This window comes from Balaenoptera borealis (assembly GCF_965194805.1).
Source record: "Balaenoptera borealis genome assembly, chromosome: 7".
In the NCBI taxonomy this organism is placed as follows: domain Eukaryota; kingdom Metazoa; phylum Chordata; class Mammalia; order Artiodactyla; family Balaenopteridae; genus Balaenoptera; species Balaenoptera borealis.
Window position 1 is genome coordinate 97,642,029 of NC_138864.1, and position 25,582 is coordinate 97,667,610.

Consider the following 25,582-nt stretch of genomic DNA (forward strand, 5'->3'; position numbering starts at 1 on the left):
GTTTCTATATTGTCTTCCAGGGTTGCTCTGTTCCAGATCAATTTTGGTCAGAATTTGAAGTGTGCAAAAAGGTTTGAATGAATAAGTGAAACTTCCCCTGGTGATGATTTAAAAAACAAACAAAACAACAACAGCAACAAGAAAACGGTTCCACTGGGGTTTTTTATTAACGTTTAATACCAGATTACATTTATGGTATTGTATCTATCTGTCACACGAGTAATTCCATCACTTATGTTCTAGGTGGGCCTCTTGGGAAGAACTGGATCAGGGAAGAGCACTTTGTTATTGGCTTTTTTGAGACTGCTGAACACCAAAGGAGAAATCCAAATAGATGGTGTGTCTTGGGATTCAGTAACTTTGCAACAGTGGAGGAAAGCCTTTGGAGTCGTACCACAGGTAAGCCAGAAAGACTTAGCTAGTAAAAAAAAAATAACTAAGTACATTTTTCCCTTTATTTGACACTTGCACTCAAATTCACATTTCCCTGCAAAATATATTCCCTATGTATCGCTGTCTTTTTTTTTCTACAATGCAGCCTTTTCATACGGAGAAAAACTACTTCTAGAAGTTTGGAATTCTCTGACATACAGTTATTGAACTATTAATAGTTTTGATAGCTTTTTCCAGAAGACATAAACCACAGCAGGAGCATTGGGGCTTTTGTTTTTATCAATTGTTTTTTTTTCTGCTTCAGTGGTCTGAGCTCCAAGTTAGCAATCACAGCAGGTTGAGAAATGCTTTGCAAGATATAAAAGATGCTGCTGAAATAACAAACACTTGGAAGCATGAAGTAGTGGAATTGAAAATAAAAAGTGTAATGATTGTTTTTTTTGTTCTTTGAATAGAATGAACCATGTCAGAGTAATCTGTAGCTTTTTTTTTTTTTTAATGTCACTCTTTTATTTGCGTCACAAAGGATCTTCAGCCTCACTGGCTTAGTATATTCTATCTGTGTTATTGGGCAAGAGGACTTTTTAATTATGAGAGAAATAGCAACAGTTCCATTTTTAAATGATCTTAATGGAAACCAAGGAATGTCTTTACTGGGACCAAATCTGAAAGGCATGGGCTGTATATCTACTGGTGTTTGTTCTCATCTCTATGGATATAGTTGCTGTTTTAATATCTTTGTTCCCCTTGTACTAATGGGCACTGAATCCTTTCTACTACCATGGTCCTAACAATTCTCTACTTTTAACACAAAATTAAAATGCCAGGAGCATCTCCAAGTAGATGCTACCGGCTGCAAATCTAGCCTGAGAAAACAGCTTGTATTTCTTGATAGATTACCTCTGTGGAACATTTGCTCCTTTCATCTAATGCGGCACTAAATATTGTAACTGCTAGACTGATGCTTTTAATTCATTTATCTAAACTTTGTCATGTTGCCAGAAGCTTCATCAAAAGCTTTTTCAAAAGTTCAGCTTTGGTTGAACTTTTGAAAAACAGTATTGTTTCTTCAGAAAGAAAAAAGGGATTGTCAGACGGTCTGAAGATAAAGAAACACTGGGAATACAAGTATCCCAAGGTGACAGCATTAGGCAAGATAACAATATTGAAGAGCATGGGATAGAATTTGGTTTTCTGAGAAGCATTGCCTTCAATTGACTCTGTTTTCTGATCCCATTTTAAACTACAGTAGTGAAACTTTTGTTCTTTTTTGTTGTTTTTGTTTATACAAATTTGCCCATTAGAATAAGCAAAGCTCTAAGAAATAATTTCAGTTTCATTGAGAATCCTTTAGTTTATCTGCCATGTGATGAATAGATTTTTGTTTTATTGTATGTTCTATTTAGGAACCCAAATATGCAAAACGTAGAGGAAAACCAAGTGGGCTAGAATTATGAAAATTCTTTATCTTGTCTCTCTGCCAACATGAATCTTCCAAACTTGCCTTTTCCCTCTTCTATGGCATCAAGTTTTTTATAAACTAAACAAGAAATACTTTGAGCTACGCCTTTAAAACTGTGTAATCGTGCTAATAAAAATGCTTCTCATTGTACATGTTTATGACCCTGGTTTCTGGGACTGTCTTCCGGTATCACAAGGATGTCTGTAGACAGAAGGTACTATTTCTTGTACAGTGACATCTTGAGAACGTTAAGTGAATGCCCAAGAAAGAGAGAAAGAGGGTAAACTCCTCAGACCTTTATAACATCCAAACCAAGAGTTGCTTTTATTTTCCCAACTTTCCTTTGAAAGTTCAAATTAAGTAATTTTTTTCCTTTCCTGGAGTTTGATCTTTAAAAAGCAGAAAGAAGAAATTAAAAATCCAGGAACTATTTTTGTTTGCTTTTCCATCTTTTTTTTTCCCTTCCATCTTTCTGACCTTACAAGAGGTTCCCCCAAGACCTCTGACATTGAGATAACAGAGATCTCTAGGTCAATTAGTCACTTGTTTTCAGACACATGAAACAGGCACTTTGAACAAGAAACTTCCCTCTCCCTCATAGTGATCCCGAGACGTCAGCTGTGGAATCACAAGATGTCAGTAGTTTCGGCAAATTCTTGCAGTGTGTGTGTGTGTGTGTGTGTGTTTGTGTGTTCTTCCCTCCTGCAGCTAGAAAGCAATCTTAGAGAAGGTACCAGCGTGGAAAACAGGACATTGTGTACATTTCAAGGTGGAGCCTTCTTTAATTTGATCTACTTTACCTCTAAGCTCTGAGAGCGTGGAGAAGACAGCGAGGCCTATAGTCAGCGTCCCATTGGCTTAGGCAGTTGAACACCAAGACTTTTAAGTATAGTGATGGAGTGCCTTGGGTAATGATGAGCAAGAATCCAGCTCCAAGCTCTGTCATTGCTACCTTCACCACAGAACTGTAGCCTTCCTTCTTTTACTCCCACTGCTGTGCTTTTCTCTCCTTATTCTTTGGAATTCTCTATTACATGTTGCACACAGATTAAACTTTTTACAGTAGCATTCCAGCTCTGTGATTTGCCAAGTCAAAAACCTTCTAGGACACCCCTTTCTTCACTGAATAACATCCAGATTCTTCCATTTGTGGTTTAGGTCCCTGATAATCTGGTCCCAACCCAACCTGCCCAGTCAGATCCACCACTCTTCATACCTGGGCACCTTTAAGTTTCAGTCAAGCTGGACTTACTGTGCCGTGAGATATACCTCACTTTTCTCGCTCATTTCCTCTGTCCGCGCACTTCCTCTGTCTGAGATGATCTTCCTTCACTGGAGTCACTTTGGCATCTCCGATGTTAAACTCTGCCAGATGGCCTTTTCTGACTCCCTCCCTTTCCCTGTTAACCCTGACTCTAACCCCAGCTCTCCACTCCCACATCCCAATCCCAGATGGGATCTAGAACTTTGTTTACAAATCTCTCCTGGTACTTCTCTGTGTCTTGTATTGGAATTATCTGTGTATTTGTTTAATTTCCACTCAGTATTATAAACACTTTGTAGACATTACTAGTTAAGGAAGCAAGACGTAAAGACAAAATCATCAACAATCAAAGAAATCTAGCAAGAAGAATAGAGTAGCAATGCTAAATTAAACATAGATTTTTTTTCCCTTACTGATTTTTCTATCTCTTATATAGCACATACAGTAAGTTACATGGTAGGAATTCAAGATGTATATTTTTCTGCTGAGTCACTAAATGCTTGCTCTCTTTTACAAGAGGCTGTGGTTCTACGAGTGTCTGGGTTTTCTTGCCGTATAACCTTATGCAATTTATTTAATTTCTCTGAGCCTCAATTTCCTTGTCCGTAAAACATGTATAATGGTAGTAACTACTTCATTGGGGTTTTATGAGGATTAAATGAGTAAAGGAATAAATAACTCGAAGTACTTAAACTACTCCCTGGCCTGTAGCAATTACAACACACTGTGTTATGCTGGTTGTTACTATTTTTTAGAGTTCCTTGAGGATAGAGAAGCATGTCTCTTTCATCTTTGTATTGGATTGGAAATGAACAAATGAGTATTGACAGTTTCACAAAGAAGATGATGATGAAGGTGGGCCTTAAAGGGTCGTAAAATGTGTAGGTTTTAGAAGGGTTGGGGGCAGGGAGTTGTGGAGAGGATATTCCAGGATCCTAGACACGGATATTGTAAACAGCTACAGAGGTGGAACTAGAAAGAGCTGTGGGGGCAAAATGGGCAGAGGAGGCCGCCCGTTAGGGAGCGTTAGGAGAAAGAGGGAAAGACTTCACTAGTACTAAAGTGGTCAAGGAGTGGGTTGAGTCTTCTTGAGCTGTGAGGAGGGTGGTAAAAGGGCAGCCGAAGAACATGCTGCGGCTGGCTGTGTGTGGACAGTGGAGCAGGCAGGATGGGAAGCAGGGAGATGGGCTCAGACACTCTCTAGCTGTGATGTGGTAAAAGCCTGGACTAAAGTGCAGAGGACAGTGGGCATTGGGCGTGGAGTGCCGAATTCAAGGGAGAAAAGAAAAATAACTAGTATGGACATTAGTGCAACACAATTGTACTATTTCTGAGCCTAACCATTTGAAATTTGTGATAATTTGGCCAGATCTGAAAATCATTTTTTAATGCTATTTCTGAAAAAGTGTGTATTAAAACGTAGTGTAAAAGGTTGTGAAACATTAAATGACTTTACAGAAACAATAATCTGAACACGTTACATGCAGTCATTTACATACAAATAAATGATATGTACATCAAAATTTTAAAGTTATTCTCAAGTTGTTATCAACCTTAAACATTTTTGACTAATAAAATTCACCTTGTTTTTGTTCCTAGATGTTCCTAAAAGCAAAGCAGCATTTATTTTTAGACATTCTGTAATCCAACCTTAGGATCTCGATTTGTTCATATTGGATGAATTTTTATTGTACAAATTCAATGTATAATACAGTTTTGCAAACATTGCCAAAAGGCAAGATCACAGACACTTTGATGCTTATAAACATTTGAGCCACATTTTAATAAAACTGTACATTGTATGTGTATATATATACATATTGTGTATATATGTGTGTATATATATATTTTCCCCCCTTCTGAGCCAAAACAAAACAACACTATATACTTAAGGAGTCATTCCTCCCACTTGTTTAATTTATACTACACTCAATAACCACAGAAGACAGATGCTTTTTTGTTTTTCATCTGACCTCCAAGGCTAAAGCATAATGCCTGTTGCTGTGATGCGTGGCCAGCCCTGAACGCCCCACACAGGCTCAGCCATCGCCACTGAGCTGAGCGGTTGAGGAGTCAGCTTCAGGGAAGAGATGAGTCAGGTGGCGAACAATGGTGCTCTCTTTGTTCTTCCTTGAGCCCCAAGAACTGTTCTTTGTAGTGTACATACATGATGACATTACATAAATATCAAATATTTGCACATCCTAATTTTCCTACCGGTGAACAGTTTCTTGAAAGAGAGGTAGAAGATCATTGTGATATATAATTTCCAGCGTATTTTTTGTTGCACAATCGGACTGTGCCTCCTTGGCCAAACCATATAACTTCTTAGGACCCTGGCTGTTTCATCCGTACACCAGGAAAAGGACATAGGTGACCTCCAAGGACCTCTCAGCTTTAGAGATGAGTTTGTAGAAACACTGTTTCCAATAGTATAGAAAACAATGGGACACCCACTGGCACCCCTCAAAGCAAATGAGTGCCAGGTACTATTTGTCAGACAAGAATGGAATGTTTGATTAATTGTATGAAACTGAATTTTAACTGAACCAGTTTGTTCACTTAATTTTTCTTTAAAGTTAAAATTAAAGTATTATTTTAATGCTAGACAATAAACTGTAAACAAAAGACCTATAGAATTTCTGAATGGTATCAAATCCACTACATCTAAAACTTTTGGATGTCTAGTTTCAACAAAAACTTTCTTCCTTTGTAATTTTGAATATATATCTATTTTAAATAAGAGTAATATATAGTATATTGCCATACATTTATTATGTATAAATTATCAGGCTACTGTGAAAAAAGTTAGGCATACCATTTCTCAAGCAATTACAAACATCAAAGTTTTAATGCGCTGTTAGTACTATTCATTTAAACACTCTGGGTTGTGGTAGCTATTCTTTCAAAAGGAAGAAAAATAGTATGTGCTGAACTGTGGCTATGATGTTTCATAGTTTTTACTTCTTATGTTCACATCAGCCCATTTATTTATTCAGGCAGTGTTTACTGAGCATATACTATGTAAAGCCTGTGTGCTAATGACAGGGTACACAGCAAAGTTATGGTCTAGGAGAGGAGATAGACATTAAAAACAAAATGCTCATAAATGCATATGTAATTTTAATATTCACTATAAGCCGTATCCTACTGGACGACCTTATTCCGTGTTAAGAATCAAGAGAGATTCTCTGAGGAAGTGACATTGAACTTGAGACCTGAAGGATGTAGTTGGCCATAGGAAGAAGGTAGGGGATGAGATTCCCAGGCAGGGAGGATAGAATGTGTGAAGTGAACTGAGGAAGTGAAAGAAACCCAGGTGGCTGGAGGCTGGAGTGAAAAAGGGAGTGGAGTAGCCAAGGGCACTAAATGAGACAGGCGAAGTGGAAGCGGCTGCATCGTGCAGGGTCTGTAGGCCATCTTAAGGGTTTTACATTTTGCTCTGAATGTAATGGAAGGCCACTGTCAGTTTTTTTAAAGGTTAATGACATGATGCAACTTACACTTGTGGTGATTGCTTTGGTTGCTAAATGAGAGTGGGCTGGGAGGGAGGCAAGAGTGAAAGGAAGGAAACCAATGAGGAGGTTCTTAGAGTGTTCAGAGAAAGATACTGGTGGCTTGAACTATGTGGTGGCCGTAGAGATAGAGAAACAAATGGATTTGAGATATATTGGGGAAAACAATCCACAGGACTGATGATTGGTTCCTTTTAGGAGGATCAGGAAGAAAGATAAGTCATGGATGACTCCAAAGTTTGTGGATTGATAAAACGAAGGTGCCATCTATCAAAATGGGAAAGCCCAAAGTTAGAGCAGATTTGAGAAGAAAGATAGCATCTCCCCATTTTACAGTAACACTAAGGCTCAAAGAGATTGGGTTCCTGTTCACAGGTATACCTACCAGGCCAGAGCTGCATTGCCACAGCACCTTAGCAAGGCACCTTGCCTTTATAACTTCTGTGTCTGCTTTGATGTTATGACACCTTTGGCCTCTACACAGTCCTCCAGAATAATGGCCTTTTCCGTTTGGCCAAAGTAAAATTTCCTATTGTGCTCTTCCATTGGCTATGTTAAGTCTCTTTGAAAGTTACAAGGTCACTGTAACCCATATAAAAGCCCTCAAGTCAGGTCCTGAATAGGAACAGGAAGCTAAAATCTCCACTCCCAGTGCAGGAACTGAGCCTGTGACCAGAGGGCTGGATAGCAGTGCTTGGATTATGACCATGCTGCCGAGCACTGATGGGCTCTTTATGGACCCAGTGGGCGGCACCTGCTCAACCTTTCATCTTTCTTGTGCTCCAGATAGGAATAAAAACTGGTCTGCCCAGGACTTGAGGCGTTTTGCTATGGTTATGAGGAGCACAGGTTTGGAGACAAACACTCTTAGGTTTGAATTCCAACTCTATAACTACTAGCTAAGTAACCCTGGGCAAGTCACTTAACTTCTCCCAGCTGTGATTTCTTCATGTACAATAAGATCTATTTCATTAGGCTGATATGAGGATAAAAAGCGATAACACATGTAAAGAGCCTTACCTGGCACGTGGTAAGCCTGCCATAGACCGGAGCTCTGTGTTCTGGCCTCTGAGTTCCCGGTGGAGATAACTTTAGTGACTGAGGTAGTACATTGGCTTATACTTGGTAAACCCTCACAGTTGTTATTTCCTATGTTTCTCAATAATGCTAGAAGCTTTTATATAAAGAAACATAATATTAAAAGAAAACGTGAAAAACAGTAAATGGCAAAATTCCATTGGCAAGCCTTTGAACTTTAGATACTAAATAAACCTAATTGCTTCAATAATACATTGGCATTCTTGGAGCCACTTCTTATTTAATTCTCTTTATCAGAATCTCCTGATAGCACACTTTGTCTGCTCTCTTTAGCTTATTTGGACATTACTTTCATTTACTTGGAAGCTTGGAGGAGGATGTCCAAATATATCCATCATCTCTTATGAGTCATATATTTGTCTCTTATATTCACTTTTTTTTTTTTAATTTTATTTATTTACTTATTTATGGCGGTGTTGGGTCTTCGTTTCTGTGCGAAGGCTTTCTCCGGTTGCGGCAAGCGGGGGCCACTCTTCATCGCACTGCGCGGGCCTCTCACTATTGCGGCCTTTCTTGTTGCGGAGCACAGGCTCCAGACGCGCAGGCTCAGTAATTGTGGCTCACGGGCCTAGTTGCTCCGCGGCATGTGGGATCCTCCCAGACCAGGGCTCGAACCTGTGTCCCCTGCATTAGCAGGCAGATTCTCAACCACTGCGCCACCAGGGAAGCCCTTATATTCACTTCTGTAAAGCAATGGAAGCATCCCTTAGGAACGTGATTTGATGCAGATTAAGAAATACCAGCATAAGTCTTGTTGCCTTCTCCAGAGGGTTCCTGTGATATCTGGTCACAACTTTGTTCTTTAAGCCATCAATTATGCCCCGGGGAATGAGGTTTCTAATGTGACTCTCCTTGAACTTGGCTGCCATGGTGAGGATACTCTCCTTCTGCCTGAGAGGCACAGACACCATTCACCTGGGGTGACTTACCTTGTGCAGTTCCTCACAGACCAGTTGGGCACTGAGCATTCTCTCTTAGTCTAAGGCAATTAGTGAAAACTAAAGCTTCAAAGAATTTAGTTCTCAGTTCTCCTGACTGGATGTTATTAACCAAAGGCAAAAGAAAAATGGTAAAGAAAAAAATGTTCTGAATGTTACGTCAAAAGTATTTTTCAGTTCACCCATGTGTACAGAGAGAGAGAGAGAGACCTAAATATTATTTTTATTGTTGCATCAGCATTTCCCAGTGAGACAGTGATTTTCTTTAAAAAAATTTTTTTATTCATATAGGCAGACCTAAGTAGACAGTGATGTAGCAAGTAGGGGTGATAGTTGTGCAATGCTCCTTACAGGAAATTTGATTGTCATTTTGCCACCTCAGCAGGATCCAGCTTGTCTGCCTCCCTTCCCTTCTGTGACATGCATTCAGTTAAACAAATATTTGATTTTCGTTCTTTCACTGATTTCTAAGTCGTGACACTCTCCTGTGTCTGTCTGGTTGTATAAGTAGAAGTGTGCCTTGGTTTTAGACCATATGAACATATGTGTTTGAGTGTCTGTAAATTCATAGAGTTTCAGAATCCCTGAGGAAGCTAGGATCATAAAAGAAATCCAAGGAAAATACATGAACAAAATAGGAATTTCTTCTAACAAGTTAATTATAACTCATAAACTTATAATTTTAACTTTAATTTTATATTATATTTGTTCATAGTAAGGAATATTACTAGGAATAAAAAGAATTTAATTTCCCACAACTTATAGTGATCTCAATTTCTTTATTCTAAGGACACTGTGATTAGATAAGTGTTAACAAGAGACTTCAAATGTAGCTGTAATATTTTATTTCTTAAAAAAGATACAAAGCAAATATGATAAAAATTTAAGAAAACTGGATGGTAAGTGCATGGATGTTTGTTGTGCTATTTTTTAAAATATTTTTTTCTCTGTGGAATATTTCACAATAAAATGAGGGAAATATACAAAGTTGTTTAGGTTATTCATGCTTTCCTCTTTTTTTATTGTTATAGAAAGTATTCATCTTTTATGGAACATTTAGAAAAAACTTGGATCCTTATGGGCAGTGGAGTGATCAAGAAATATGGAAAGTTGCTGATGAGGTAAGTATGCTCACTGAATTAATTTTGAAAAAGGTTGCTCATAACACACGAGTGGTTATCACAGCTGAGAGAATTTTATACACTTTGTGCATGTATGTGCATGTGTGTGTGGATAACTTTAAAATGGTAAACTCTGATATACCTCAAGCACCAAGTTTTCTGGATTAGACCTAGCCCTTTCCTCAGTAGTAAGTCTCCAACTATCAGCCCCCAGAGATAGTATACTTCGGCCTTCTTCCCAAATGCGCATCACTGAGACATGAACTAGGAGAGACCCAGACACCTACAGCACACCAGGATCATTCCTGACACAGAGGCGCATCTGTCCACACCTTCTCATCTACTCCCTGTCTGGGTTCTGAAACTTTCCCAGCACAAGAAGGAGGCTTTGGTTTGACATGATATACTTCTCTGGGAAGTATAGGTTTAGCACAAAAGGTTAATGATCATCCTAGAACACCTGCAGATGGCTACAATCTTCTCTGGAAGTCACCAGAAATCAACTGCCTTCAGAGGCTTTGGCTATGAGCACCTCCAGCCAAAATACCACATGACCTAGATGTGGCAGACTCTATTCCTTGAGGTCATTAGGACACCATAGGAAATACATGGATTAAAATGGAATCTAAATTCCTAAATAATACCCTGTATTTACCCACCAGGTGGTTCATTATAACTGAAGGCATTATATGGAGGAATTTAGGGTTGGGGGAGAACTAGAGTGGGATTCTTCGTTTCCTTAACAGACACCCTAGGTGTTAACTGATAATTCTTGAAATACAGGCATTATATTTAAGAAAAGGAGAACATAAATTGTTCCAGTTTACTAAACTTGAGGTTTATGTCCAAAGCTCTGGATGGTGGCAGAGTACAATTATGGGACCTAAGAACGTTGAGATGCAAAGGTCTTCTCAGGGAACAGCTTTATTCCATTATCTCTGACATATTTGGTCCTTGTTGTAAAGCCCAATTCTGTTTATCCCAAATGTTCTTTCCTTTGCTTCCTCCCTTCAGAGTGGATCTTGCCAGAAGCTTTGAAATGCCTGTGAGTGTTAAACACTTACCCATTGAGTGTCTAACCTTAACATGCCCCTAATAAAATGCACTTAGATTAACCGTCTTCATTATCAAAGTTTCCTTATTACCGAACAAACAGGGGTTTTAAAGAAAACATTAACTAAATTGCAAGTGACACATTTTAAGGTCTTTGATGTGACTTCAGAGAATGAACTATAGGAACACAATGTGGTGGGAGAGAAACTTTGAAAGGAAGACATTAGACTTTATAAAATCTGCAAGTATTGCCAAGTCACAATAAAGTTTACAGGAAATCAGGATCATAAAAATAATCTAAAATTTTAGAAGACATGGTTAAGATTTTAAATGCCAATATATGCAGAAATTTTACCTGTTTAGATTTTTATTTGATCAACTCATACTTAGGTGTATCTTTTTACTGATCCTTTTAAAAATAACTTGCTGTTCAAACACAGAGATGGGCTGCTGTCCTTACAGTACTGTCATGTGTTTGAGTAGTAGTGATAAATTTTTGTTGAGGAGGCCTGAGAATGGAGTACAGACAAAAAAGCAACATCCCAGAGAAGCAGAAAAGGCATTGGTTTACAAGTTGTGGGGTCTGGACTTTAGTCCTATATGATTGATCATATACTTTGCCCAAACAGGACCATTTGGGGAGGGGTCAATTTCTCACCTGGACAGGATAATGGGACAAAAGGTGTAAACCAGGATTGGCCAGGGCCAACTGGGATTGAATTTCATTTCGTCTAGTCCTCTCTGTGACCTTGGTATGACTTGTTTCTCTAGAGGGAAATGAATTGAATAACAGCAGAGAGCCAAACACTTGAATCTTATCCCAATTCTTTGTAACTCCCCTTTCCCTGAAACGGAAATCAAAAGTGTGCACGATGACAATGTCAGGCCAAGAAACACTCTATTCCTACCTTGCATTGGGCCCTGCACTCCAGTGTGAAACCTTATCTTTGCAGATCTGGACTGAACTGTGTGAAGCCATGAGGAACATGCTTAGTTACAAGCTCTAAGACTTGGAAGCAAAACTGGCCAAAGCAGCTTCCTTACCCTTTGTGCCCTAGGCCCATACCTTCATCTTGGCACTGTATGCCTTATAATTCTATGGATGAATTTAAAACAAGTCCAAGGGAGGGAAAGAATTTCTAAGACCCAGAACTACAAAGATCTCATTTTCCCCTTCCCAAACCACTCAGGACCAGATAGCTTCTCCACAGGAGCACTGACTTTACCAGCTGTGTAGACCAAAGAGAATTTCAAAGGAGGCTGAATCTTGAGGGAAAAAAAGTTGACCCTAACATTGTGGTCTAATAAATTGGTAGCATTGCTGTGCATTTTCAGGCTAATATGTATAATGGGCCCAGCCTAAGGCCTGGCACATAATAGGTAGTAAGTAAATGTTAGCTATTGTAATCATGTTTTCATGAGGTCTTTACCTGGCCATCTCTTAAATGTTGTTGCTTACCAGAATCCTAATTGTTGTCTTACTTTACTTACTCTTCCTGGGAAATATCATGCATCCTCTTAGCTCTAACTAACACTTCTGTGCTGATGACTCCCAAACCTGCCTGTCTCCAGAGCTCCCTACCTGACATCTCAGCATGGACAGGCATCTTATGTCCATAAGTGAGTCTCTTAGCTGCCCCACCCGCACAAGTGTCCTGCGTTTCCAATTCCAGTGGATGGCATCACCAGCTTCTCATTGCCCAAAGCCAAGACCTGGGTCTCATCCTTGACTCCCAATTTCTCCACCTGTCTTCACATATCAAGCCCTGTCAAGACTGTCTCCTGTAAAAATCTAGAATGTACTCACTTTTCTCCATCCCCATCTCACACCACTACTAATTCTCATGTGGATTTTAGAAACAGGCTCCTGTCTGGTGTCTCTCTTACTGGCTGCCTACAGTTCATTCTGTTCTTTGCAACCTTGCATCTGAGCACTTGTTTCTCCCCTTCTTAAGGCTCCTTATTGCCCATTGGACAAAGTCCACACTGCTCAAGGTGGCTTGTAACGTCCTTCATGATTTCATCTTTGCCTGCCTCTCTAAACTCCCTCCCCAACTGCCTCTGCTTACCAGGATCCAGCTACACTGAATTCCTTTGGTTCCTCTAAGGCACCATGTGCTCTCTGTTCTGCAGAGGTTTTTTCGCACGCTCTGTGCCTGGGGCACCCCCCAGTCCTTCACTGCCTGCTCCTCCTCCTCATTCAGGCCTCTCCTTACACATCACTTCTTCCCAGAAACCTGCCCTGATGCTCCAGGTGTGAGGGAGGATCCCCTCCTACGTGTCTCCTATACCTACACCCCTTTCACAGCTTTCTTCGCATGGGAGAGAGATTTACCTCTTAACTTGTCCATGTCCGCCACCGGCTTGTAAGTTCCTTGAGGGCAGAGATATTCACTGTGGTATTTCTTTGCTTAGAGTAGTGTTGGGCATGTGGTTGGTGTTCAGTAAACATTGATTGGATGGATGAATGAATGAATGAATGATCTGATTCATTTATTTAAATGAATAAATTAATGGTTCATGTGTAATGTATCATGCAGGTAGCCTTGTGATTGACACACAACGGGTATCACCATTAGCAATGAGGACACTGAGCCCTGAGACATCTGAGGGACTTGGCTGAGATGGGTGGTGGGCGCAGAAACAGCTGTCTCCCTTGATTTCTGGTTCACAGGCTCTTTCGCCACAGTGAGCTTTCCCAGTGTTGTCCATAATCTCAGGCTCCTTCACCACAGTCTGTGTTACCCAGTGTCATCCAAGCAGCACATCTGTTGGTTCTAGAATGGTTTAGAATGCTTTTAGAAGGAAGACTTTTTGGTAATTGCTTGCTTTTTAGATTACTTAGAAAATAGTTTCCTTCCTTACACATCGATAGTCAGGTAAGCTATTTTAGAGGGCAAACAAAATAACAGAAATAGTGGCCTTTAAAGCTGAAAATTTGCCCTGGAAAACCTGTAGAATAGCAAAAGGAGTGTCTAAAGGAGTTGACAGAGTCTATTTTTATTACTGCCCAGTCCAACCACAGTTCACTTTTCTGATTTTTTTTTTTCATGTTTCCTTATCACAAGAGCAAACTCTTGCTCTATAATAACATTCCAGAGTGCAGCAATAGCAAAAGTCAACACTTTGAAGAAAATGCCTGGTCCTTTACAGACTGTAATACATTTTTTTAGTTTGATATGTCACAAAATAAAATTTCTTCTTTGTAAATAGCAGTTTGGAAATACATATGATTTATTAGCTCAACCGCATAGAGCTGGCAAATTCTTTCTTCCCAAAGTTCTTTATATCCACAAACTTTTGATGCTTTGATTTATTTGTAATGCTAAGTTGGAACAAAAATACTTAGAAATGTTTAGATTCCAGTAATTAAAATTCACCTTAGTTTGGACAGAGCTAATCTAAAGTTTGTATTTTTTTTTTAATCTGTTGAAAAGTGGTTTGTGACAATAGTGTAAATAACATTATATTGGGAATATATATGTATATGTGTGTATATACATGTATATATTTAATTTTAAAGAATTCTGCTGTTAAAGATCACTAAATTAGATGATCTTTGTAGCAAGTTCCCTTTAAGTCTTTCCCCCCTCCCCATAGCTCTTTTCTCTTTTAACAGTAATTTCCCACTTACTATTTTTCTCCCTGTCTGAGCCATGAGTTCCTTCAAGGCAGAGCCTTGTGTTATTCATCTTTGAATTCCCAGGTCGGCCATAGTGCCTAGAATTTAATAAACTCTCATTAAGAGTCTATTAAGGAATACATGACTAAGCACCCAAACAATCATGAGGTTAATTTAAGCCATTCTTATCGGCACATGGAGTTGGTAACAAGAACTTTATATCTTTTAAAAACCAATTACTAGTCTATCTTCCTTCCCATTTTCTCTCCAAAGCCTATCACAATATCTGGCAGAAAATAGGTAATTAATACATTTGTTAAATATTCACTGACTTCAAATTTAAAGTTTTACTAACTTATGTTGACCTTTCTCTAGTGAATATGATTTTAAAAGATTTTTACTATACTTGATAGTGAGTAAAGCAGTTGAGATAGGAATGTGGCAAAATGCACCCTAGATTGGTCTGTGTCTCTGTCACTCATTTTATACAGTTTTCTTCTCTAAATATTGACAGTGCTATATATTTAGGTACTTATTTACTTGTGTTAAGAAATAGTTTCATTTGGGTAAGAACCACACGCTTTGCTCAGCTCTCTATCACAAGAAAGTACAAAGTATAACACACTAAAGTAGCTTTCCCCGTATGGCCTTAGGAAACTAGGGTATGATTGGTGTGAATCTAAAGGGAGACTACATGCTGCAACGTTCTTACCAAAGTCTCAATCTTGTTACTAAGCATGATGTAAATTACTAGTATTGTGACACTTCCTGCTAACTTGCATTCCAAGGTAACTTGTAAAGGGAAAATCTTACAAATCATACTGTCATACCAGGGAAGTGTTTCAGTGGCCAGGCCCATGTCTTGGGATTTCCCAGGCTCTAACAATACTAATAGTTAGGGTGGATTAGGTGCTTACCACAAGCTACACTCTGTGGCAAGCTCCTTCCACAAATTATCCCATTTAATCCCCATTACAAGCCTTTGAAGTCTATCCTAGCATTTTCTCCATTTTTTTCCAGTGAGCTAAGTGAGACTTCCAGTAACACATCTGACAGCATCAGCCAACGAGTGGTGGAGTGCAGACTGAAAGCCACTTCTGTGTGACTTCATAGCTCCAGTCTTTCATCAGTACTTTTCTTGATGCTTAATTTGACTTAAGAAAAATTCTGAAGTATTTCTGATTGATCTGAAAGGAAATACTGACCTATCAGTGTTAAAGAACTTCTTATTTTATAATTTGTTTATAAGGGGTTTTATAGAGTCTTAAAGATGAGAAAATGGAGGCACACCAACAGGTGAAGTGACTGGTTTTAGATCACACTCCATATTGGGGGAGCTAAAACCAGCACTCATTCATTTACCATTTGTCATTCTTCCTTAAATTGGATTTATTTGTCATTCATCAAAACTGTGTTTGTTTTGTTTGGCCAGCATTCCAGGGGCTCAGTACACAATTGTTGAACAAATGAATGGATGTGTTGAGGCTGACAATGTGTCTGGCATTGGTACTGAGCTAAAGAGCACATGTCTTTACCCTCAGGAAGCCAACAGTCTAACAGGGGAACTTGCAACCATGCTTCTGTGACTATGTGCCTGACTGCCCTAGAGGATGATCAGGAGTATTTGGAATGGTGCTCCCGGCTAAGCAATGGCACCAACCTGAGAAGGTCAAAGTGTATAGGGAACTACAAGCTGAGTGTTTAGTGCTGCTGGAAGTAAAAGTGGAGGGGGCTCGATTCTGGATGCCTTATGTGCCATGTGAGAGAGTTCAGTTATTCTGTCAGCAGGAGAGCCACCATACGATTTAAAACAGAGAAATGATGGGGTCAAACCTATATTTTAGAAGGATCCCTGTGAGGTTGTCAGGTGACAACTCAACTTGAGATTACAGTATGAAGCTTAAGAGATAATAATGGCCTGGCCTAGGGTTGTTGTAATAGGGCTAGCACGGAGATGGAAGATTAAGAAGTATTTGGAAGAGGTCCAGGGCTGGAGATAAAGATGAAAAATCATTCGCTTATCGGTGGTAGTCGATACTCTGAGCATGAATGAGATCTCAGAAGGAGCATTTGGAGAGTTGGCAATGAGGAAAACTAATATTCAAGGGACAGGAAGAGGGAGAATTACCTACATGTGATAATAAGAAGAAATGTCCATAGAGGGTGTGGTTTCTCATAAGGCAAGGAATAGATGTTTGAAGAAGGGAAAAAAATGTTCTGTGGTCTCAGGCAGTAGAGAAAACAGATACACACTCATTATTTAAGATTTCTAGATGAGAAAAGGAGGAGACATTAAATAATGGCTAGGGCTTCCCTGGTGGCACAGTGGTTAAGAATGCGTGTGCCAATGCAGGGGACACGGGTTTGAACCCTGGTCTGGGAAGATCCCACACGCCGTGGAGCGGTTAGGCCCGTGAGCCACAACTATGGAGCCTGCACGCCACAGCTACTGAAGCCAGCGCACCTAGAGCCCATGCTCTGCAACAAGAGAAGCCACTGCAATGAGAAGCCCGTGCACTGAAATAAAGAGTAGCCCCCACTGGTTGAGACTAGAAAAAGCCCGTGCGCAGAAGTAATGAAATTGAAACTGTAATTTAAAATCTTCCAACAAACAAAAGTCCAGGACCAGATGGCTTCACAGGTGAATTCTATCAAACATTTAGAGAAGAGCTAACACCAACCCTTCTCAAACTCTTCCAAAAAATTGCAGAGGAAGGAACACTCCCAAGTTCATTCTATGAAGCCACCATCACCCTGATACCAAAACCAGGAAAAGATATCACAAAGAAAGAAAATTATAGACCAGTATCACTGATGAACATAGATGCAAAAATCCTGAACAAAATACTAGCAAACAGAATCCAACAACATACTAAAATGATCATACACCATGACCAAGTGGAATTGATCCCAGGGATGCAAGGATTCTTCAATATATGCAAATCAATCAATGTGATACACCGTATTAATGAATTAAGGAATAAAAACCATATGATCATCTCAATAGATGCAGAAAAAGCTTTTGACAAAATTCGACACCCATTTACAATAAAAACTCTCCAGAAAATGGGCATAGAGGGAATCTACCTCAACATAATAAAGACCGTATATGACAAACCCACAGCAAACATCATACTCAGTGGTGAAAAACTGAAAGCATTTCCACTAAGATCGGGAACAAGACAAGGATGTCCACTCACACCACTCTTATTCAACATAGTTTTGGAAGTCCTGGCCACGGCAATCAGAGAAGAAAAAGAAATAAAAGGAATACAAATTGGTAAAGAAGAAGTAAAACTGTCACTGTTTGCAGATGACATGACACTATACATAGAAAATCCTAAAGATGCCACCAGAAAACTACTAGAACTAATCAATGAATTTGGTAAGGTGGCAGGATACAAAATGCACAGAAATCTCTGGCATTCCTATACACTAACAATGAAAAATCAAAAAGAAAAATTAAGGAAACAATCCCATTTACCATCAGAGCAAAAAGAATAAAATACCCAGGAATAAACCTGCCTAAGGAGGCAAAAGACCTTTACTCAGAGAACTATGAAACACTGATGAAAGAAATCAAAGATGACATAAACAGATGGAGAAATATACCATGTTCTTGGATTGGAAGAATCAATATTGTGAAAATGACTATACTACCCAAAGCAATCTACAGATTCAATGCAATCCCTATCAAACTACCAATGTCATTCTTCACAGAATTATAACAAAAAATTTTACAGTTCGTATGGAAATACAAAAGACCCCGAATAGCCAAAGCAATCTTGAGAGAGAAAAATGGGGCTAGAGGAATCAGGCTCCCTGACTTCAGACTATACTACAAAACTACAGTAATCAAGACAATATGGTAGTGGCACAAAAACAGAAATATAGATCAATGGTACAGGATAGAAAACACAGAGATAAACCCACACACATATGGTCACCTAATTTATGACAAAGGAGGCAAGAACATACAATGGAGAAAAGGCAGCCTCTTCAATAAGTGGTGCTGGAAAAACTGGGCAGCTACATGTAAAAGAATGAAATTAGAACACTCCCTAACACCATACACAAAAATAAACTCAAAATGGATTAGAGACCTAAATATAAGACCAGACACTATAAAACTCTCAGAGGAAAACATAGGAAAAACACTCTTTGATGTAAACCACAGCAAGATCTTTTTTGACCCACCTCCTAGAGTAATGAAAATAAAAACAAAAATAAACAAATGGGACCTAATTAAACTTAAAAGCTTTTGCACAGCAAAGGAAACCATAAACAGGACAAAAAGACAACCCTCAGAATGGGAGAATATATTTGCAAATGAAGCAATGGACAAAGGATTAATCTCCAAAATATACAAAGAGCTCATGGAGCTCAATATCAAAAAGACAAACAATTTAAAGACAAACAGTTTAAAAAATGGGCAGAAGACCTAAATAGACATTTCACCAAAGAAGACATACAGATGGCCAAGAAGCACATGAAAGGATGCTCAACATCACTAATTATTAGAGAAATGCAAATCAAAACTACAATGAGGTATCACCTCACACCAGTCAGAATGACCATCATCAAAAAATCTACAAACAATAAATGCTGGAGACGGTGTGGAGAAAAGGGAACCCTCTTGCACTGTTGGTGGGAATGTAAATTGATACAGCCACTATGGAGAACAGTATGGAGGTTCCTTAAAAAACTAAAAATAGAACTACCATACAACCCAACAATCCCACTACTGGGCATATACCCTGAGAAAACCATAATTCAAAAAGCGACATATACCACAATGTTCGTTGCAGCACTATTTACAATAGCCAGGACATGGAAGCAACCTAAGTGTCCATCGACAGATGAATGGATAAAGACGTGGCACATATATACAATGGAATATTACTCAGCCATAAAAAGAAATGAAATTGAGTTATTTGTAGTGAGGTAGATGAACCTAGAGTCTGTCATACAGAGTGAAATAAGTCAGAGAAAATACTGTATGCTAACGCATATATATGGACTCTTAAAAAAAAATGGTACTGACGAACCTACTGGCAGGGCAGGAATAAAGATGTAGACATAGAGAATGGACTTGGGGACACGGGAGGGGAGGGGGAAGCTGGGGCGACGTGAGAGTAGCATCGACATATATGCACTACCAAATTTAAAATGGTTAGCTAGTGGGAAGCAGCAGCATAGCACAGGGAGATCAGCTCAGTGCTTTGCAATGACCTAGAGGGGTGGGATAGGGAGGGTGGGAGGGAGGCTCAAGAGGGAGGGGATATGGGGACATATATATGCGTATGGCTGATTCACTTTGTTGTACAACAGAAACTAACACAGTATTGTGAAGCAATTATACTCCAATAAAGATCCATTAAATAAATAAATAATAGCTAAAGGAGAACCTGGAGGCAAGTGAGGGGTTTTTGTTTTAAGAGGGGAGAGATGTAGCAGGTTCACAGGCTGAAGCCAATAAAAAGCGAAAGTTGAAGAGAGAAAGAACACAAGTCCTCCAGTTCCTCACCCAAGAGCCCTTATTCACATTCTCAGCTGGTTAGATCCAAAACTAGTTTTATGTTTGAGTCTTCCAGGATACATGAGAATAGTCCCCCTTGTCTAATTAATATGTTTACTTTCCCTACCATCTCAGAAACTCTTTTCAAACATAATGAATTCCCACAAAGTGAGGTTGCTTTAATGAGAAATCCACTCAAGGAAAGGAGTATTGGCTGCAGTACATATCCTGGGCACAGTTAATATTTATTGAACAAACACAGTGATGTAGGCCATCTCCAAATTCATCACTGAACTCATGAGAGTCTGTCTTAAGGCCATTATCTCATTCTGCCTGTATTACAGGTAGGTGGGAACACATCTTACCTCCCAGTACTAAATCCCAGACTTCCCAGGGGCAGGATATAATCATCTGTGTATCTCTTTAGGTCTCAAACACTCAGCAACGCTTGGCAAAAATATATATGTCAATGCACATTTATGTGAATAAGTGATATGAGGCAAGGTTTCATTTTTTATCTTATTTCAAAAGAATGGGTTTCTCTATCTCATTTGCTTTTTCAACCTATTTATTTTTCCTATCTAGTTTAAAAAAATAAGCCATTGACCCTAACACAACTCTCATATTCCACCCCAATATTTAAGCACCTTTAAATCTCCAGTAATACACCACTATTTTAACTCCAGTTATCTTTACTTCATAGTTTCATGACTTTCTTAAAGTCAGTTTTTATGAATTAAAGAGATGAGTAGTGCATTGCCATATGTGTTTTTAAATGGCTCCTCAGTTGATTTTTATTGCTGCCTTTCATGCTCTATTATTACAGAGTAGAGAATGGAAGGTAGCATAAAAGAATCTGTCATGATAGAGTAAGTAACTGCATTCTATACATATTATCTTTTCTAGCATGTATTCAATTGTGTTATAATTATCTGTGTATGTCTTTATAAACCCTGAGCTTTGCAGGGCCCATGGGCCATTTATCATCTCTTTAATCCCTATTGGAGGACACCTGGCATAGAATAGGCACTCACTGAAAACCTCATGAAAGGAAAAGTACAGAGCTGAAACAGTCTGTAGACTGATGCTTTAGAGCTGCCAAGATTATACATAGTCTTTTGTTCAGTGAAAGCCAAATAGCAGGAATGGTGGGGGGTTGTTATGAAATTTAAACTTTTGGAACTCCTATCTTTTCAGATTATCAGCCTCTTAAGTGTTTTTAACCCTGCAGTGTGTGAACTACCCCTCCTAAGCCCAGTGTTTTCCCTCTTTCTTTTCTGCAGGTTGGACTCAGATCTGTGATAGAGCAGTTTCCTGGGAAGCTTGATTTTGTCCTTGTGGATGGGGGTTGTGTCCTAAGCCACGGCCACAAGCAGCTGATGTGCTTGGCCAGATCTGTTCTCAGTAAAGCAAAGATCCTGCTGCTTGATGAACCCAGTGCTCATTTGGATCCAATGTGAGTTTCAGAATTCCTGCTATTTAATAACACAGGGGGAAAAGAATCATTGAGACATACTTCATATTGACACAAATTTCCATCAGGCTGTCATGTCTGCAAGCAGAAGACTACCTTCTAGATATGAAATAATTGCCCAGTTACTACTTGACATGAGCACAAGTACTTATTTCCTAGTATAAGAGCTGTGTGCTCTCTTCTCAGTGTAATTTTGCAATTTCATACAAACTCTTTCCCCTTATTGATGTGTGATAAAATATTTAGTTACTAAGCATACTTGGGTCCTTAGGGTTTTCCTTACTATCCCATTTATAACATAGGAAGTATTTATAGCACAAAATAAAGAACTACTATTGATGCTACATAATGAAAAATATACTTATTTGGGAAACTTTTTTCAAACTGTGAAATTTTTTCCCAAATATTTGTCCTATTTATTTATGAAAACTTAGAATCTGCCCTGTGGTTGGAAAGCTGATTGTGACTGACTCTATTGCAACATTCTGTTAAAAGGATTCAAGGAAAGATAAGTAATTTAAGGAATTAAATTGACAGAAGAATAGGTATGTTATCAAGGATAGAGACAGATTATTAATGTTCTGTGATGTTATATGCGGTATTTTTTTCTTTGCTAGAACATACCAAATCATTCGAAGAACCCTAAAACAAGCATTTGCTGATTGCACAGTAATCCTCTCTGAACACAGGATAGAGGCAATGTTGGAATGTCAACGACTTTTGGTGAGTGTTTCTAATTTACCTAAGATCTCATCTCTCCTTTGACTCTTGATAACAATCTGATATGTGCTGGTTCCTGCAAGTCACAGCAATGTACAAGCTCACAGCTATCCAGCTTTACTCAAAATACCTGCCCAAGTTTCTCACTTTGATGTGTGCAACGAGTTGAGGTTGGATTTCAGCAAATCTAAAATAGCAGCTTATTACTAAATTACATTAATAAATTGGAACATCTATACTTTTTGCTTCTTTCATTTGGGGATCAAGTCATGAAAAAGACTAAGTCCTGATGCTTTCAGTAACTAAATCTCCCATGGATGGGGTCCAGGACAGGCCTGGATTGTCTTGCAACCTGATGTATGGTTTTAATGCAGTAGTTGAAAGGTTTATTTCATTTTTCTAGCTATTATTTGGAACTCAGCTTAGTGCGTCTCCCAACCACCTTCTCATTGCGGTTTCAAAACTGTCACAGAGTCTCTCAAGTGATGTTTACAAATTCCTTTGAGTTCAGCCACAAGGAAATCCTGAGGATGATGTATCACATCATTTCTGTTAAGGCTTTTCAGGCTCCTGGAGGTAAATGCTTTCCTTACTGAAGGATTGTTATTACCATTATTATTACTAAGCTTCGAGTGACAAGTTAGGGGCCGACTCACAACCTCTTGCCCAGCTACGGTCAGGCTCAGCTTGAACATGTGAAGGAGGCACAGTAACTCAGGCACATCCTGACCAATTTGAAATTGTTAAGCTTCAAATCCACTGTTGACGCGGTTCAACTCTTTATGGTGCTGTGGACTTAAACTCATTTGTAAGGTTAATGCATAAGGGATCTAACATGAATAATTCTTGCTTTCAAAGCCCCCTTAGTTCCTCTAAAGTTCTCTGAAGAAGCACATTGTTCAGTACTATACCAATTAAAAAAAACAATCTCCCAGCTTCTAAGTAAAAAATTACAGCTAATTTCACAAATGGTAGAAGCTCCGTAAAGCACGAGGACTCAGCAGTGAAATGAGCTCTCCCTGACTGTTCAGACTGCAAGCCTCTGGACGGACGCTGTGTGTTCTTTCTGGCTTTCCTCATCCTCTGAGCCTGTGCCCTTCTTGCCTTGCTTTGGTCCGCCCTGCCTCCTTGTCCGAGATCTCACTAACGGCCGCTTCCCTAGGTCATAGAGGAGAATAGAGTACGGCAGTACGACTCCATCCAGAGGCTGCTGAGCGAGAAGAGCCTCTTCCGGCAGGCGATCAGCCCCGCCGTCCGCTTGAAGCTCTTCCCCCACCGGAACTCGAGCAAGCAGAGGTCTCGGTCCAAAATCGCTGCCCTGAAGGAGGAGACGGAAGAAGAGGTGCAAGAAACAAGGCTTTAGAGAGCAGAACAAAGGTTTGCCTGGAGTTGAAGAAAAAAAAAAAAGAGTTTCTGCCTCAGGAAACAAGGATGAATGATGTTTTTTAAAAAAAGGAAAACTTCGGGTAAGAGGAATTAAGGATGTTCCGGTGGATGAATGGCTTCCTGGCAATGGTCAAACCGTGTGACAGGTACTTCAAATCCTTGAAGGTTTATACCGCTTGTAATCGCAAGCCAGCTTTTCCTGAAAACTTTTTCCTTTGGTCGTCATTGGAAAGGTGGCTGTAAACGTCAGCCAGCTTAATTCTTCAACTTATTGTTTAGTGAAACTTACTCATTTGTATTATTGAAGAAGAACTGTAATCATACTACTTAGAGATACAATTAAGTAATGATAACTGGAAACTTTAGTAGCTTATATATGTTTATATACCTTTTTCTCCACTTTCTCCACGATATTTAAAAACACAGCTATATTGTCTGTTAAGGATTCAGACCGCCCCGTTTCCAAGCAAGTAATGGAATGCTGTGAGAGTCACAAGACAGCCCATCAAAATGTGCACCACATAGCACCTAAGTATCAGTCAGGAGACAGAACTTCCCGATCTTGGAAATCAGGGTTAGTACCATTCAGCAATACCCAAATGCAAATAAATCAGAAAACATCCCTTATCTGGGAAACGGGCTGTTACAGTCCCATGTAGGGAACAAGGATGTAGCTCCCTTGATTTGGAAGTGAAGATGTCTGCTTCCAGAAAGTAACAAGCTCATAAGACTTCTGAACTGAAGGATGGCTGGAAAAACGCTTTAATGCAAATTGGTGCAGGAAAACCCTTCATCACACAGAAGCTCCAGGTAGAGAGTGTGTAGGCAGATAGGCTGTGGGCGCTCCAGGTAGATGTACATGAAATTCAAAGATCTAGATATAGAGAGGGTGATGTGGTGTGTTTTCAGGCTACCTATGTGCACTTCATACTCTATATTACTGAGCAGGATAGATAATGGACACACTGAAGTAGAGTCAATCTTGAATTAGTTTTATATGCTTCTGTTTTATAATTTTGTGATGCAAATGAAATTTTCTCTAGGAAATATTTATTTTAATAATGTTTCAAACTCATATAAATGGCTGTATTTTAAGAATGATTATATTATGAATTATATTTGTATAAAAGAATTTTTATATTTGAAATGTTGACTTTTTATGGCACTAGCTATTTTTATGATATGTTAAAACTGGGAGGGGGGGAAACCTTGGGGGATATTAGCCAGGGTCTATGAATTATGTTGTTGGTGTGGAGAGAAACATTAGGGCCCACACAGATGTTGCATACACCTGTGTGATTCCCGGCCAGTACACTCGTTCCCTCTTAGATGCAGTCCTAAAGAAAATGGTACCACAAAATCTGACCACCCCTATCAAGGATACACTGCCTTCTCAACTCCAAACTAACCCTTAAGATTGCATTCTATTTATTACTGTAGGAAAATATCGTGTGTCAATAAAATCCATATATTTGTGTGAAACTTAGCTGTTTTCAGATGTGTTCATTAATCGTGTCTCATTGATCTCTTACTTCAGTCTCTAAGGATCATGGTACACAAAACATGAATCTTTCCTTTAGATATAGCTTCTTGAGAATCCCATGTGAATTAAGGCCCTCTAAAAATTATTTCTTTTTTTAAATTGTGGTAAAATATACATAACCTAAAATTTACTATTTTAACCATTTCTAAATGTACAGTTCAGTGGCTTTAAGTACGTTCACATTGTTATACAATCATCATCACAATCCATCCACAGAAATTTTTTCATCTTGCAAAACTGAAACTCTGAAACCATTAAATAAAACTTCCTATTTATCCTTTCCCCCAGCTCCTGGCAACTACCATTCTATCTTCTGTCTCTATGAATTTAACTACTCTGCGTACCTCATATGAGTGGAATCATATAGTATTTGTCCTTTTGTGACTGGCTTATTTCACTTAATAATGTCTTCAGGGTTCATCATATTGTGGCATATGTCAGAATTTTCTTTTTAAGGCTGAATGATATTCCATTG

General features: G+C 39.0%; 1 protein-coding gene across 8 annotated transcripts in view; it reads left to right on the forward strand.

Annotated features, from left to right (window-relative positions):
* CFTR (CF transmembrane conductance regulator) overlaps positions 1-25,046 on the forward strand; it is a 192,992-nt gene extending 167,946 nt beyond the window's left edge. For all 8 annotated transcript variants that reach the window (XM_082399969.1, XM_082399968.1, XM_082399975.1 and 5 more), the window contains 5 exons: positions 244-399; positions 9,702-9,791; positions 21,268-21,440; positions 22,076-22,181; positions 23,341-25,046. In XM_082399969.1, the coding sequence (XP_082256095.1) occupies positions 244-399; positions 9,702-9,791; positions 21,268-21,440; positions 22,076-22,181; positions 23,341-23,541 (726 nt within the window). In that variant the 3' untranslated portion in view covers positions 23,542-25,046. The remainder of the gene's footprint in view (positions 1-243; positions 400-9,701; positions 9,792-21,267; positions 21,441-22,075; positions 22,182-23,340) is intronic.
* Positions 25,047-25,582: the final 536 nt, after the last annotated feature.